This window comes from Aotus nancymaae, unplaced genomic scaffold (assembly GCF_030222135.1).
Source record: "Aotus nancymaae isolate 86718 unplaced genomic scaffold, 86718_ANA_hifiasm-v0.15.2.pri h1tg000012l, whole genome shotgun sequence".
In the NCBI taxonomy this organism is placed as follows: Eukaryota; Metazoa; Chordata; class Mammalia; order Primates; family Aotidae; genus Aotus; species Aotus nancymaae.
This window is the reverse complement of record NW_026988423.1, coordinates 13,134,928-13,150,116: the sequence shown is the minus strand read 5'-3', so window position 1 is coordinate 13,150,116 and position 15,189 is coordinate 13,134,928. Positions and strand designations below refer to the sequence as shown.

The 15,189-nt window shown below is 39.7% G+C and overlaps 2 protein-coding genes across 6 annotated transcripts in view; one reads left to right on the top strand and one right to left on the bottom strand.

Annotated features, from left to right (window-relative positions):
• ATM (ATM serine/threonine kinase) overlaps positions 1 to 15,189 on the bottom strand; it is a 149,994-nt gene that overhangs the window by 37,591 nt on the left and 97,214 nt on the right. For all 5 annotated transcript variants that reach the window (XM_064375392.1, XM_064375391.1, XM_064375393.1 and 2 more), the window contains 2 exons: positions 11,094 to 11,198; positions 9,757 to 9,876 (listed from right to left, as the gene is read on the bottom strand). In XM_064375392.1, the coding sequence (XP_064231462.1) occupies positions 9,757 to 9,876; positions 11,094 to 11,198 (225 nt within the window). The remainder of the gene's footprint in view (positions 1 to 9,756; positions 9,877 to 11,093; positions 11,199 to 15,189) is intronic.
• Positions 1 to 15,189, top strand: part of CUNH11orf65 (chromosome unknown C11orf65 homolog) — a 155,347-nt gene that overhangs the window by 115,039 nt on the left and 25,119 nt on the right. The gene's annotated exons all lie outside the window — the stretch shown is intronic.

The following is a 15,189-nucleotide window of genomic DNA, read 5'->3' as shown; positions in this document are numbered from 1 at the left end:
ATTACAAAAAGCAGCCTTTCTAAATACCCTTCTGAAACAAGAACATATTCATCAGACCTATCATAAAGAATGCCTACATCTTTAGTTCTGTTTCAATACTGCTTGTAGTAAATGAGGACATGTTAGCAAGGAAATGAGAGCTCCCTTACTGGGGATGACTTGATGCATAATTACAGCTGTCAAAAAAAAATCACAATCCAGTGAAGGAAAAGCTGGCATCTGACAAGGGTTTCATTTACCAACATTATTAAAGGAACAGAAAAGGCATACTGTATAATTAATTTATATGAATAGTATGCTTCCCAAATAACTGAGCTATGAAATACTACCCAATCCTTCAGGGATATTATATTGAGAGAAATAAGAAAGATGACGCAGGGAGACTAAGATGACAAGGTAATGACTAAGAAATGAAAGCTCTTTTAGTTGCTTGACAGGGAAGGAAACATTAACACAAATGCTAGGAACCAAACTTCAGTTCCTCCCTAAATGACCCTACAGTAGGTCTCAAATTTTTTGAGGAATTCCTTTACAATCAAACAAATTATTGAAGACCCCAAAGAACTTTCAATTGTTGGACCATATCTACTGATATTAGATATTGATATCATATTAGAAAGTAGGACTGAAAAACATCTAAAATGTATTCATTTATTCAAAAATAATAAATCTATATATCATAAATAATTTTCAGGAAAAATAATTATAGTAGTTTATCTGTATCTGCAGAAAATTGGTTCCAAGACACCTTGGTAAGTCTGATGTTCAAAGTCCCTTATTTAAAATGGCAGGGTATTTTCCTATAATGTGTAATCTCTAGATTACGTATGATAGGAGAATGTGCATTGGTTATACACAAACCTCTAATTACATATAATACCTACTATAATGTAAATGCTATGTAAATAAGTGTTATACTGTATTCTTTAAATTTTTAAAAAAAATATTTTGATCTGTGGTTGGTTGAATCCATGGATGGAAACCTGCAGATAAAGAATTTCAACTGTATACTTCCCAAAGCAAAACAAAACTTAGTTTTGTTAGAATTTGTTAGAATTGCACTATTTTGCATTTCTGCAAATCTCTTTAATGTCTGGACTAACAGAACAAGTTGAAAACTCATCTCTGCTTTTGCATTGTTATGATAGGATGTTTTGGTTGAAGTAAATGAATGAAGTCTACTCTGAGAGCATAAGCATTTGTTCACCAGTTTATCAAACTTTCCCTCTGCTTCTCTTCTTCCTATTTCTCTACCAAAGAAAGAGCCAGTATTATTCTTTAGGCGTTTCTTCTTTTTAAATTTATTTTTAATTTTTATGGATATATAATAGTTGTACATATTTATGAGGTACATGTGATATTTTGATACAAGCATACAATGTGTTATGATCAAATTTGGGTAACTGGGATATCCACGATCTCAAACATTTATCATTTCTTTGTGTTGGGAACATTCCAAATCTTCTTTGGTAAATTACTGTTAACTACAGTTGCCCTGTTGTGCTATATAACACTGAATCTTATTCCTTCTATTTAACTACGTTTTTGTACTCATTAACCAGCCCCTCTTCATCCTCTCCTTCCCCAACACCCTTCCCTGCCTCTGGTAACTACCATTCTATTCACTGTTTCTTAAAGAATTATATCCTGTTTTTCTGTTTTTAGCAGGAGAAATCTTTCATTCAGAGGAAAAGTTTCTTGATTTTTGGAAGTAATAACTGCCAGTGTACTTATCAATGAAAGCAGAAAAGTTTTGTTCCTTTATTTTCTCCCTAAGAAAAGCCACATTAACATCTTTGTCTTCTGCTATGTAATTTTGAAAAAACTATTATTATTTTCTTCTGACTCTAAAATGGCCTTCTTTTTTCTAGTTCTAAAACATATTCCAAATTTTATTTTTGCAAAAAGGTAGGGTGACCTTAATTATTTATATCCTCTTTCTTCCCTCTTATAATAATAATGGTGACTCAAAATGGCAGGACTAAAAGGGGCTTTAGAGACAATCAAATATAAATTCCTGACTTTAGAAATGAGGAAACTGAGGACCCAAAATGTATTTTACTTTGTCAGAATGACAAAGTCGGAATTTAGATCTATAGCATCCTAAATAACTATACTATTCATCTTACAAAATCCCTGGATCATTTCCCTCTCACCGTTATAGGAAGCAATTCCCTCTGAACAGCTTTTACAAATTAACTGACATTCACTATCCACTGAATATTTACTAAATATAGTATCAGTCACCAGAAAAGAAAACACTGGGGGCCAGGCATGGTGGCTCACGCCTGCAATCCCAGCACTTTGGGAGGCTGAGGCAGGTGGATCACCTGAGGTCAGGAGTTCGAGGCCAGCCTGACCAACATGGTGAAACCCCATCTCTATTAAAAGTACAAAAATGGCAGGGCGTGGTGGCTCATGCTTGTAATCCCAGCACTTTGGGAGGCCGAGGTGGGCAGATCATGAGGTCAGGAGATTGAGACCATCCTGGCCAACATGGTGAAACCCTGTCTCTACTAAAAAATACAAAAATTAGCTGGGTGTGGTGGTGCTCGCCTGTAGTCCCAACTACTCGGAAGGCTGAGGCGGAAGAATCACTTCAACCGGAGGCGGGGGTTGCAGTGAGCCAAGACTGTGCCACTCCACTCCAGCCTGATGTCAGAGCCAGACTCTGATTCAAAAAAATTTTTTAAAAGTACAAAAATTAGCCAGGCATTGTGGCAGGCACCTATAATCCCAGCTACTCGGGAGGCTGAGGGAGGAGAATTGCTTTAATTTGGGAGGTGGAGGTTGCAGTGAGCCGAGATTACACCACGACACTCCCACCTTGGCAAAAGAGTGAGACTCCATCTCAAAAAAACATAAAAAAAAAATAAACAAAACAAAACAAAAACACTGGGGATCCAACAATAAACAAGACAATGGTTCCCACTATTAAGGGAGCTTCTAGTTTAGCAAGGCAGAGATAAAATGACAGTAACGCGATGGAGTGCTAAAACCAAATGGAGTTTAACATGCTGTGCAAAAACATGGGGAAGCAATTTTATCTGCGTAGACCAGGGAAAAAGTTATAAAGAGAAAAGCACATTAAAGGTGAATTTTTAAAACTTGAATTTTTACGATGACTATTTTGGAAAATGTTTAGTAAAAGCACAATTCACTAGGGCTAATGAACTTATATCTTGATAAAAGGAAAGAAACACATCTGGTCTCAAAATATTTTTTTTTTTTTTTTTTAATTGCATTTTAGGTTTTGGGGTACATGTGAATAACATGCAAGGTTGTTGCATAAGTGCACACGTGGCAGTATGATTTGCTGCCTCCCTCCCCTTCACCTATATCTGGCATTTCTCCCCATGCTATCCCTCCCCAACTCCCCACCCCCCCCACTATCCCCCCTCCCCCAAACAGACCCCCGTGTATAGTGCTCCCCTCCCTGTGTCCATGTGTTCTCCTTGTTCAACACCCGCCTATGAGTGAGAACATGTGGTGTTTGATTTTGTGTTCTTGTGTCAGTTTGCTGAGAATGATGTTTTCCAGGTTCATCCATGTCCCTACGAAGGATGTGAACTCCTCGTTTTTAATGGTTGCATAATATTCCATGGTGTATATGTGCCACATTTTTCCTGTCCAGTCTATCATCGATGGGCATTTGGGCTGGTTCCAGGTCTTTGCTATTGTAAACTGTGCTGCAATGAACATTCGTGTGCATGTGTCCTTATAGTAGAACTATTTATAATCCTTTGGATATATGCCCAGTAATGGGATTGCTGGGTCAAATGGAATTTCTATTTCTAGGTCCTTGAGGAATCACCACACTGTTTTCCACAGTGGTTGAACTAATTTACACTCCCACCAACAGTGTAAAAGTGTTCCTATTTCTCCACATCCTCTCCAGCATCTGTTTTCTCCAGATTTTTTAATGATCGCCATTCTAACTGGCGTGAGATGGTATCTCAATGTAGTTTTGATTTGCATTTCTCTAATGACCAGTGATGATGAGCATTTTTTCATATGTTTGTTGGCCTCATGTATGTCTTCTTTTGTAAAGCATCTGTTCATATCCTTCGCCCATTTTTGAATGGGCTTGTTTGTTTTTTTCTTGTAAATGTTTTTTAATTCATTGTAAATTCTGGATGTCAGCCCTTCGTCAGACAGGTAGGCTGCAAAAATTTTTTCCCATTCTGTTGGTTGCCGATTCACTCTATTGACTGTTTCTTTTGCCGTGCAAAAGCTGTGGAGTTTGATTAGGTCCCATTTGTCTATTTTGGCTTTTGTTGCCAATGCTTTTGGTGTTTTGGTCATAAAGTCCTTGCCTACGCCTATGTCCTGAATGGTTTTGCCTAGGTTTCCTTCTAGTGTTTTTATGGTGTTACGTCTTATGTTTAAGTCTTTAATCCATCTGGAGTCAATTTTAGTGTAAGGTGTCAGGAAGGGGTCGAGTTTCTGCTTTCTGCATATGGCTAGCCAGTTTTCCCAACACCACTTATTGAACAGGGAATCCTTTCCCCATTGATTGTTTTTTTCAGGTTTGTCAAAGATCAGGTGGTTGTAGATATGTTGTGTCACCTCCGACGCCTCTGTTCTGTTCCATTGGTCTATATCTCTGTTTTGGTACCAGTACCATGCTGTTTTGATTACTGTAGCCTTGTAGTAGAGTTTGATGTCCGGTAGTGTGATGCCTCCCGCTTTGTTCTTTTTGCTTAGAATTGACTTGGCTATGCGGGCTCTCTTTTGGTTCCATATGAAGTTTAAGGTGGTTTTTTCCAGTTCTGTGAGGAAGGTCATTGGTAGCTTGATGGGGATAGCGTTGAATCTGTAAATTACTTTGGGCAGTATGGCCATTTTCACGATATTAATTCTTCCTAACCATGAACATGGAATGTTTCTCCATCTGTTTGTGTCCTCTCTTATTTCATTGAGCAGTGATTTGTAGTTCTCCTTGAAGAGGTCCTTTACGTTCCTTGTTAGTTGTATTCCTAGGTATTTTATTCTCTTTGTAGCAATTGTGAATGGCAGTTCGTTCTTGATTTGGCTCTCTTTAAGTCTGTTATTGGTGTATAGGAATGCTTGTGATTTTTGCACATTGATTTTGTATCCTGAGACTTTGCTGAAGTTGCTTATCAGTTTCAGGAGATTTTGGGCTGAGATGATAGGGTCTTCTAGATATACAATCATGTCGTCTGCAAATAGAGACAATTTGACTTCCTCCTTTCCTAATCGAATACCCTTTATTTCTTTTTCTTGCCTGATTGCTCTGGCTAGAACTTCCAGTACTATATTGAATAGGAGTGGTGAGAGAGGGCATCCTTGTCTAGTGCCAGATTTCAAAGGGAATGCTTCCAGTTTTTGCCCATTCAGTATGATATTGGCTGTCGGTTTGTCATAAATAGCTTTTATTATTTTGAGATACGTTCCGTCGATACCTAGTTTATTGAGAGTTTTTAGCATAAAGGGCTGTTGAATTTTGTCGAAGGCCTTCTCTTCATCAATTGAGATAATCATGTGGTTTTTGTTTTTAGTTCTGTTTATGTGGTGAATTACATTTATAGACTTGCGTATATTGAACCTGCCTTGCATCCCCGGGATGAATCCTACTTGATCATGGTGGATAAGCTTTTTGATGTGCTGTTGTAGTCGGCTTGCCAGTATTTTATTCAAGATTTTTGCATCTATGTTCATCATGGATATTGGCCTGTCGTTTTCTTTTCTTGTTGAGTCTCTGCTGGGTTTTGGTATCAGGGTGATGTTGGTCTCATAAAATGATTTGGGAAGCATTCCGTCTTTTTGGATTATTTGGAATAGTTTCAGTAGGAATGGTACCAGTTCCTCTTTGTATGTCTGGTAGAATTCGGCTGTGAAACCATCTGGGCCTGGGCTTTTTTTGGGTGGTAGGCTCTTAATTGCTGCCTCGACTTCAGACCTTGTTATTGGTCTATTCAGGGTTTCGACTTCTTCCTAGTTTAGGCATGGGAGGAGGCTACTGTCCAGGAATTTATCCATTTCTTCCAGGTTTTCTAATTTATGTGCATAGAGTTGTTTGTAATAATCTCTGATGATGGTTTGAATTTCTGTGGCATCTGTGGTGATATCCCCTTTATCATTTTTTATTGCATCTATTTGGTTATTCTCTCTTTTCTTTTTTATTAGTTTGGCTAGTGGTCTGTCTATTTTGTTGATCTTTTCAAAAAACCAGCTCCTGGATTTATTGATTTTTTGTAGGGTTTTTCATGTCTCTATCTCCTTCATTTCTGCTTTGATCTTAGTTATTTCTCGTCTTCTGCTAGGTTTTGAATTTTTTTGATCTTGCTCCTCTAGCTCTTTCAATTTTGATGATAGGGTGTCAATTTTAGTTCTCTCCTTTCTTCTCATGTGGGCACTTATTGCTATATATTTTCCTCTAGAGACTGCTTTAAATGTGTCCCAGAGATTCTGGTATGTGGTGTCTTCGTTCTCGTTGGTTTCGAAGAACATCTTTATTTCTGCCTTCATTTCAGTGTTTATCCAGTCAACATTCAGGAGAAAGTTGTTCAATTTCCATGAGGCTGTGCGGTTCTGGGTTGGCTTCTGAATTCTGAGTTCTAACTTGATTGCACTGTGGTCTGAGAGACTGTTTGTTATGGTCTCCGTTCTTTTGCATTTGCTGAGGAGTGATTTACTTCCAATTATGTGGTCAATTTTAGAGTAGGTGTGATGTGGTGCTGAGAAGAATGTATATTCTGTGGATTTGGGCTGGAGAGTTCTGTAAATGTCTATTAGGTTTGCTTGGTCCAGGTCTGAGTTCAAGTCCTGGATATCCTTATTAATTTTCTGTCTCGTTGATCTGTCTAATATTGACAATGGTGTGTTGAAGTCTCCCACTATTAATGTGTGGGAGTCTATGTCTCTTTGTAAGTCTTTAAGAACTTGCCTTATGTATCTGGGTGCTCCTGTATTAGGTGCATATATATTTAGGATCGTTAGCTCTTCTTGTTGTATTGATCCTTTTACCATTATGTAATGTCCTTCTTTGTCTCTTTTGATCTTTGTTGCTTTAAAGTCTATTTTATCAGAGATGAGAATTGCAACTCCTGCTTTTCTTTGCTCTCCATTTGCTTGGTAAATCTTCCTCCATCCTTTTAATTTGAGCCTTTGTGTATCCTTGCATGTGAGGTGGGTTTCCTGGATACAGCACACTGATGGGTTTTGGCTTTTTATCCAATTTGCCAGTCTGTGTCTTTTGATTGGGGCATTTAGTCCATTTACATTTAGGGTTAATATTGTTATGTGTGAGTTTGGTCCTGTCATTTTGATGCTAGCTGGCTGTTTTTCCCATTGGTTGATGCAGATTCTTCACTGTGTTGCTGCTCTTTACCATTTCATGCGTTTTTGGAGTGGCTGGTGCTGGTTGTTTTTTTCTATGTGTAGTGTCTCCTTCAGGAGCTCTTGTAAAGCTGGTCTGGTGGTGATGAAATCTGTGAGTACTTGCTTGTTCACAAAGGATTTTATTTTTCCTTCACTTATGAAGCTTAGTTTGGCTGGATATGAAATTCTGGGTTGAAAGTTCTTTTCTTTAAGGATGTTGAATATTGGCCCCCACTCTCTTCTGGCCTGTAGGGTTTCTGCTGAGAGATCTGCTGTGAGTCTGATGGGTTTCCCTTTGTGGGTAACCCGACCTTTCTCTCTGGCTGCCCTTAGTATTTTCTCCTTCATTTCAACCCTGGTGAATCTGATGATTATGTGCCTTGGGGTTGCTCTTCTAGAGGAATATCTTTGTGGTGTTCTCTGTATTTCCTGGACTTGAATATTGGCCTGCCTTGCTAGGTTGGGGAAGTTTTCCTGGATAATATCCTGAAGAGTATTTTCCAGCTTGGATGTATTCTCTTCGTCACATTCAGGTACACCTATCAAATGTAGATTAGGTCTTTTCATGTAGTCCCATATTTCTTGTTGACTCTGTTCATTCCTTTTTACCTTGTTTTCTCTAATCTTCCCTTCTCGTTTTATTTCATTGAGTTGATCTTCGACTTCTGATATCCTTTCTTCTGCTTGGTCAATTCTGCTGTTGAAACTTGTACATGCTTCGTGAAGTTCTCGTGTTGTGTTTTTCAGCTCCATCAATTCACTCATATTCCTCTCTAAGTTGTCCATTCTCGTTAGCATTTCATCAAGTCTTTTTTCAAAGTTCTTAGTTATTTGCATTGGGTTAGAACATGTTCTTTTAGCTCACAGAAGTTTCTTATTATCCATTTTCTGAAAGCTGATTCTGTCATTTCATCACACTCATTCTCCGTCCAGTCTTGTTCCCGTGCTGGTGAGGAGTTATGCTGCCTTGTAGGGGGAGAGGTGTTCTGGTTTTGGGTGTTTTCATCCTTTTTGCACTGGTTTCTTCCCATCTTTGTGGATTTATCCACCTATTGACTTTGTAGTTGCTGTCTTTCTGATTTTGGTAATTTTAAGTCTGCAGCAGCTGAACTCATAAAGCCCCTTTTCTTCTCCCCAGGTGTTCTGGCCCAGGGGGTTAGCACTTTATGCTTTTCGGCTGTGTTGCTACCGTTTTCCCTGCCCACAAGGTGGCAGTCTAGTCACACTCAGCCTGCAGAGGCTTCGCTGAGCTGCTGTGGGCTCCGCCCAGCTTCCGTGTGAGCTTCCCTGCAGTCCTGTGGGTGTAGTTAGAACTGCTTCCGCTATGCTGGCCCGCCCCTGTAGTGACGGAGTCTCTGTAGTGGCGGGTTGTCTTGGTTACGGAAAATTGCCCCGGGAACTGCAGGGTGTTTCCCGATGGAGGATGCCCCTCCCCCACAGAGCTGGACCGTCCCGGGTTCAGCCGTGTTTCCAGAGGGGCCCTCTTTGTCCGGTAATCTCTTGGCTTGCCTCCTTGCCACAGCTCCCCTTGCTGGCCCAGAGGGGACACAGTCTCGTTCACTTTGTTCAAGGAGCCGCTGCTCCCCGCCCCTGGTGCAGGCCGAGCGGCTGCTCCAGTCCAACCAGCAGCGCTGGGAACCCGTGGAGCTTCTCCACCTGTGAATCTCCTGGTCTGTGGGCAGTTAAAATCTGCTGCCCTGTGTGCTGCTGCGTCAGCCGAAGCAGCGGCTCTGAGATTCGTGGCGCTCCCTTGCCCGGGGGTCTCCTGGCTTGGCTCCCTGCTTCAGCTCCCCTTTCTGGCTCAGAGGGAACTCTGTCTCTCTCGCTCTGCATAAGAAGCCACTGCCCCCCGCCCCAGGGCGTAGGCTGAGCGGCCACTCCGCTCAAACCAGCGGTGCTGGCGACCCGTGGGGCTTTTCCTCCTGTGTATCTCCTGGTCTGTGGGCAGTAAAAGTCCTTCTGGAAATGCGGCGTCCACTCACCCTCTGCGCCTTCTCTCGGAGCTGCAATCCCGACTTCCTCCTAAGCGGCCATCTTGAACCTGTTTTTGTTTTTTTGAGACAGTCTTACTCTGTCACCCAGGCTGGAGTGCATGGCGTGATCTCAGCTCATTGCAACCTCCACCTGCTGGGTTCAAGAAATTCTCCTGCCTTAGCCTCCCAAGTAGCTGAGATTACTGGCGCCCACCACCACGTCTGGCTAATTTTCGTATTTTTAGCAGAGATAGAGTTTCACCATATTGGCCAGGCTGGTCTTGAACTCCTGACTGCAAGTAATCCACCCACCTCAGCCTCCCAAAGTGCTAGGATTATAGTAGGCATGAGCCACCGCGCCCGGTATTTACTTTTTATAGTCACTATTGGTAACAGAAAAGCTGCACTTAAGGATAAAAAAATCATAGGAAGTACATACCTAGAGAAAAGCTCCCCAATGCTCTCCAGCTCCCCAATGGCCTGCAACCTGCTCAGTGTGGGGTAGAGCGAATACACAGACTCAAGGCTGCCCTTACACAACTCTTCCACTTCTTTTATTCTAGTAGCAAAAAAGAAAAGATACTCTAAAAACAAAGAAAAGGTGTTCAGGGAAATAAAAGTTCAAATTTGTGGTTAAAGTGTTCCCATTAGAGGCTTTGCTATTGATCTAATAATCCTAACACAAGCAACAGTGAATATGAAATAGCAGTGGAAACAAAATACAACTGACCATTTAACATGAATTTAACTGCATGGTCCACTTATACTCAGAGTTTCTTCCATCTTTGCCACCCCTGAGATAGTAAGACCAACCCTTCTTCCTTATTCTACTCAACATGAAGATGGCAAGGATGAAGACCTTTATCATGACCCACTTCCACTTAATCAATAGTAAATATATGTTCTCTTCCTTGTAATTTTCTCAATAACATCTTCTTTTCTCTAGCTTACTTTATTATAACAATATGGCATTATATTTATACAAAATATGTGTTTATTTACTGCTTATGTTATTGGTAAGGCTTCCGGATAACGGTAAGCTATTAGTAGTTAAGCTTTTGAGAAGCCAAAGTAATACTCACATCTTCAAATACTCAGCACTCCTAACCTCCAAGTGGTTCAAGGATCAACTGTAAACCTTGGAATCACACAAGCCTAGATCTAAATTGCAGTTCTGTCACTGATAGCTGTGTAACTTTAGGCATGTTACTGGACATCCATAGTTATTGTCATGATTAGAGAATACATATGAAAAGAGTCTAACAGTGGCTAGCATATAATAGGCACTTCAATGGTAGTAAATTTTATTTCTGTGATAAACATAGGATTTATTTTTTAAGTCACTACTGTTTTAAAAATGGTATACTTGTTTAGCCCATTATAATTATTTCCTCATGCCTCACCTCATTTGTGCCTCAAAACAAGCTTGTAAGTATTAACCATTAGTTACAATTTTATAAATTAGAACACTAAATGCCATATAATTACTAAAGGAGACAAGATACAATTCTCAGGATACTTGTACAGGAAGAGAACAAAGAAGTGAGAATCACCAAAACTTTCTTGAAGACTCAGGGTAAGGAATGGATCTGGAATCCCAAAAACAATTTGTCTTGAGGCAGGGTAGAGAATTACAAGGAAACATCTGGTCACAGCCACCAAATCTTTATCCCTTCATAAATGCAAATCCTTATATTAAAATGATTTCTCATGTTTTCAGAAAAGAAGCCATGACATGAAATGTTAAAATACAATAACTTTGTCTGTTTATAATACCTGGCATATTTGAGACTTTCATAAAATGTAGAGAATTCTTTGTCTCTTAGAGATTGCAGAGCACTGTACAATGATTCATGGTAACTGGTTCCTTCTATTTCTTTGCTGTGAGATAATAAATCAGAGAAAAAATATATTTAAAAACAGAACCCTAAAATATACATGTATAAATAACTTCACCAAAGTACAAAATTTTTAAATTAAAATTAAAATTTCTCCATTCTAAAAAATGCATTTCTAGAATCTTTGGTAAGAAATGCAAATTTTTAGATCTGCAGAGTAGCCTTAAAAAAAATACAAATTTAATGAGTCATTTAAATTCTTTAAGCAGAAAAAAAGGAAATTACTCAGATACTTTGCCTGGCTGTAAATATGGTCTACTTTCATTTATTTATTCAATAAATACCTATTATGTGCCAGGCACTAGGCACAAGGGGGATTTACAAGTGGAGAAGTCAGATCAGGTCTCTACTTTCCTGGAATTTATGTGCTGGTTTGGAGGAATAGACAATAAATAAATAGCGGAAAATAACCAGGGACATGCAGAGAATTAAAACGGTAACAAAACAAAAATGTCTAGGTGGCTATTATAGAATGAGTAGTCAAGAAAGGTATCTCTGAAGACATAGTATTATTTAACTAGGGTCCGAATAAAAAGAACCTACCCACATAGTAACTGGGGGAAAAGAAGAAGATACATCTAAGGCCCTTGGATTGAAACAGCTTGGCCTAATAAGAAAACACAGAGAGGCCTGCGTGGCTGAAACACAGTAGGCAAGGGGAAGAATAGTATATATTGATTTACAGAGGCAAGCAAGAATCAGCTCACATAGGAAAGTGTTTTTAAAATATGAGAGTATATCTCTAACTTCATAGCAGTCTTACAGTTTGAAATATTTGAAAAGCACTCCAATAATAATAATTATTATTATTTTTTGAGACAGCATCTCACTCAGTTGCCTAGTCTGGAGTGCAGTGGCATTATTTCGGCTCACTGCAACCTCTGCCTCCTTGGCTCAAGGGATCCCCTCACCTCAGCCTCCTATCTCAGTCTCCCCAGCAGCTGGGACTACAGGTGCACACCACTGTGCCCAGCTAACTTTTGTATTTTTTTGTAGAGATGGGGTTTCACCATGTTTCCCAGGCCTGTCTTGAATTCCTGACCTCAAGTGATCCACACTCCTCAGCCTCCCAAAGTGCTTGGTTTACAGGCGTGAGCCACCATGCCTGGCCAATAATCTTTTTTTTCTACAAAGGCAACACCACATAGTTAAACTTAATTTATTTTTTAGTGTTTATATTATCAAAAGACTTTCCATAAATATGAAATCCCTTCTTAGATTAGGTACTTGGCTTTTCACTCAGAAAACCTGGTGACCATATATACAGATTATAAATGTTATCTTCCTGGGTAACTAAGTGGTTTTTTTTTTTTTTTGAGAGAGAGAGTCTCACTCTGTGGTCCACACTGGAGTGCAGTGGCACAATCTTGGCCCACTGCAACCTCACCCTCCCAAGTTCAAGCATTCTCCTACCTCAGCCTCCCAAGTAGATTGTACTACAAGTGTGTACCGCCACACCTGGCTACTTTTTGCATTTTTAGTAGAGATGGGGTTTCACCATGTTGGCCAGGCTGGTCTCAAACTCCTGATCTCAAGTGATCCATCCGCCTCAGCCTCCCAAAGTACTGGGATTACAGGCGTGAGCCACTGCACAATGTGCCTAGCCCTAGGTAGGTATAATTTTTTTTTTTTTTTAAGAGATAGAGTCTTGCTCTGTCATCCAGGCTGGAGTGCAGTGGTGCGATCTCGGCTCACTGCAACCTCTGCCTCCCAGGTTCCAGCAGTTCTCCTTCCTCAACCTCTTCCGTAGCTGGGACTACAGGTACACACTGCCATGCCCAGCTAATTTTTTGTATTTTAGTAGAGATGAGGTTTCACCATGTTGCCGATGCTGGTCTTGAGCTCCTGAGCTCAGGCAGTCCACCTGCCTCGGCCTCCGAAAGTGTTAGGATTACAAGCGTGAGCCACCATGCCCGGCCGTATTATTTTTTAATAAAAGAAAATATTTCATAAATAAAGATAAGCAGTGCTTTGTGGATCTTCCAGCCAATATAAGTGATATCTTACTGACTGAAATGTTTGTAGCAGGGAGTAGAAAGAGGAATGCCTGTACATTTCTTGGCACACCTCAGTCCTATAAACAGTATGTGAAATGCTTCTCATAAGAAAACTCTTCATATTTCTGTTTTTAGAAATATTTAGGGGTCAGGTGAAGTTGTCCGAACGGAAGAAGAAAGTAAAACTCAAGCCTAGATGTATTAACTGCTTACTGCTATCTTACTGAAGGATTTAGGGCTATTTATGGATTGTAACATCTATAAAATACCCACAGCCAATATCATACTGAATGGGCAAAAACTAGAAGCATTCCCTTTGAAATCTGGCACTAGAGAGGGATGCCTTCTTTCAGCAATCTTATTCAATATAGTTTTGGAAGTTCTAGCCAGAGCAATCAGGCAAGAAAAAGAAATAAAGGGTATTCAATTAGGAAAGAAGGAAGTCAAATTGTCTCTATTTGCAGACGACATGATTGTGTGTTTAGAAGACCCTATAGTCTCAGCCCAAAATCTCCTGAAACTGATAAGCAACTTCAGCAAAGTCTCAGGATACAAAATCAATGTGCAAAAATCACAAGCATTCCTATACACCAATAACAGACTAAAAAAGAGCCAAATCAAGAATGAACTGCCATTCACAATTGCTACAAAGAGAATAAAATACCTAGGAATACAACTAACAAAGGATGTAAAGGATCTCTTTAAGGAGAACTACAAACCACCGCTCAAGGAAATAAGAGAGGACACAAACAGATGGAAAAACATTCCATACTCACAGTTAGGAAGAATCAATATCGTGAAAATGGACACACTGCCCAAAGTAATTTATAGATTCAACACTATCCCCATCAAGCTACCAATGACCTTCCTCACAGAACTGGAAAAACCACCTTAAATTTCATATGGAACCAAAACAGAGCCTGCATAGCCAAGTCAATTCTAAGCAAAAAGAACAAAGATGGAGGCATCACGCTACCTGACTTCAAACTATACTGCAAGGCTACAGCAATCAAAACAGCATGGTACTGGTACCAAAACAGAGATATAGAGCAATGGAACAGAACAGAGGCCTTGGAGGTAACACCACACATCTACAACCATTTGATCTTTGACAAACCTGACAGAAACAAACAATGGGGAAAGGATTCCCTGTTTAATAAATGGTGTTGGGAAAATTGGCTAGCCATGTGCAGAAAGTAGAAACTGGACCCGTTCCTGACACCTTACACTAAAATTAACTCCAGATGGATTAAAGACTTAAACATAAGACCTAACACCATAAAAACCCTAGAAGAAAACCTAGGCAAAACCATTCGGGACATAGGCATAGGGAAGGACTTCATGACTAAAACAACAAAAGCATTGGCAACAAAAGCCAAAATAGACAAATGGGACCTAATTAAACTCCAGAGCTTCTGCACAGCAAAAGAAACAATCATTAGAGTGAACTGGCAACCAATAGAATGGGAAAAAATTTTTGCAATCTATCCATCTGACAAAGGGCTAATATCCAGAATCTACAAAGAACTAAAACAGATTTGCAAGAAAAAAACAAGCAAACCCGTTCAAAAGTGGGCGAAAGATATGAACAGACACTTTACAAAAGAAGACATATATGAGGCCAACAAACATGAAAAAATGCTTATCATCACTGGTCATTAGAGAAATGCAAATCAAAACTACATTGAGATACCATCTCACGCCAGTTAGAATGGTGATCATTAAAAAATCTGGAGACAACAGATGCTGGAGAGGATGTGGAGAAATAGGAACGCTTTTACACTGTTGGGAGTGTAAATTAGTTCAACCATTGTGGAAGACAGTGTGGCAATTCCTCAAGGACCTAGAAATAGAAATTGCATTTGACCCAGCAATCCCATTACTGGGTATATATCCAAAGGATTATAAATCAATCTATTATAAGGACACATGCACATGAATGTTCACTGCAGCACTGTTTACAATAGCAAAGACTTG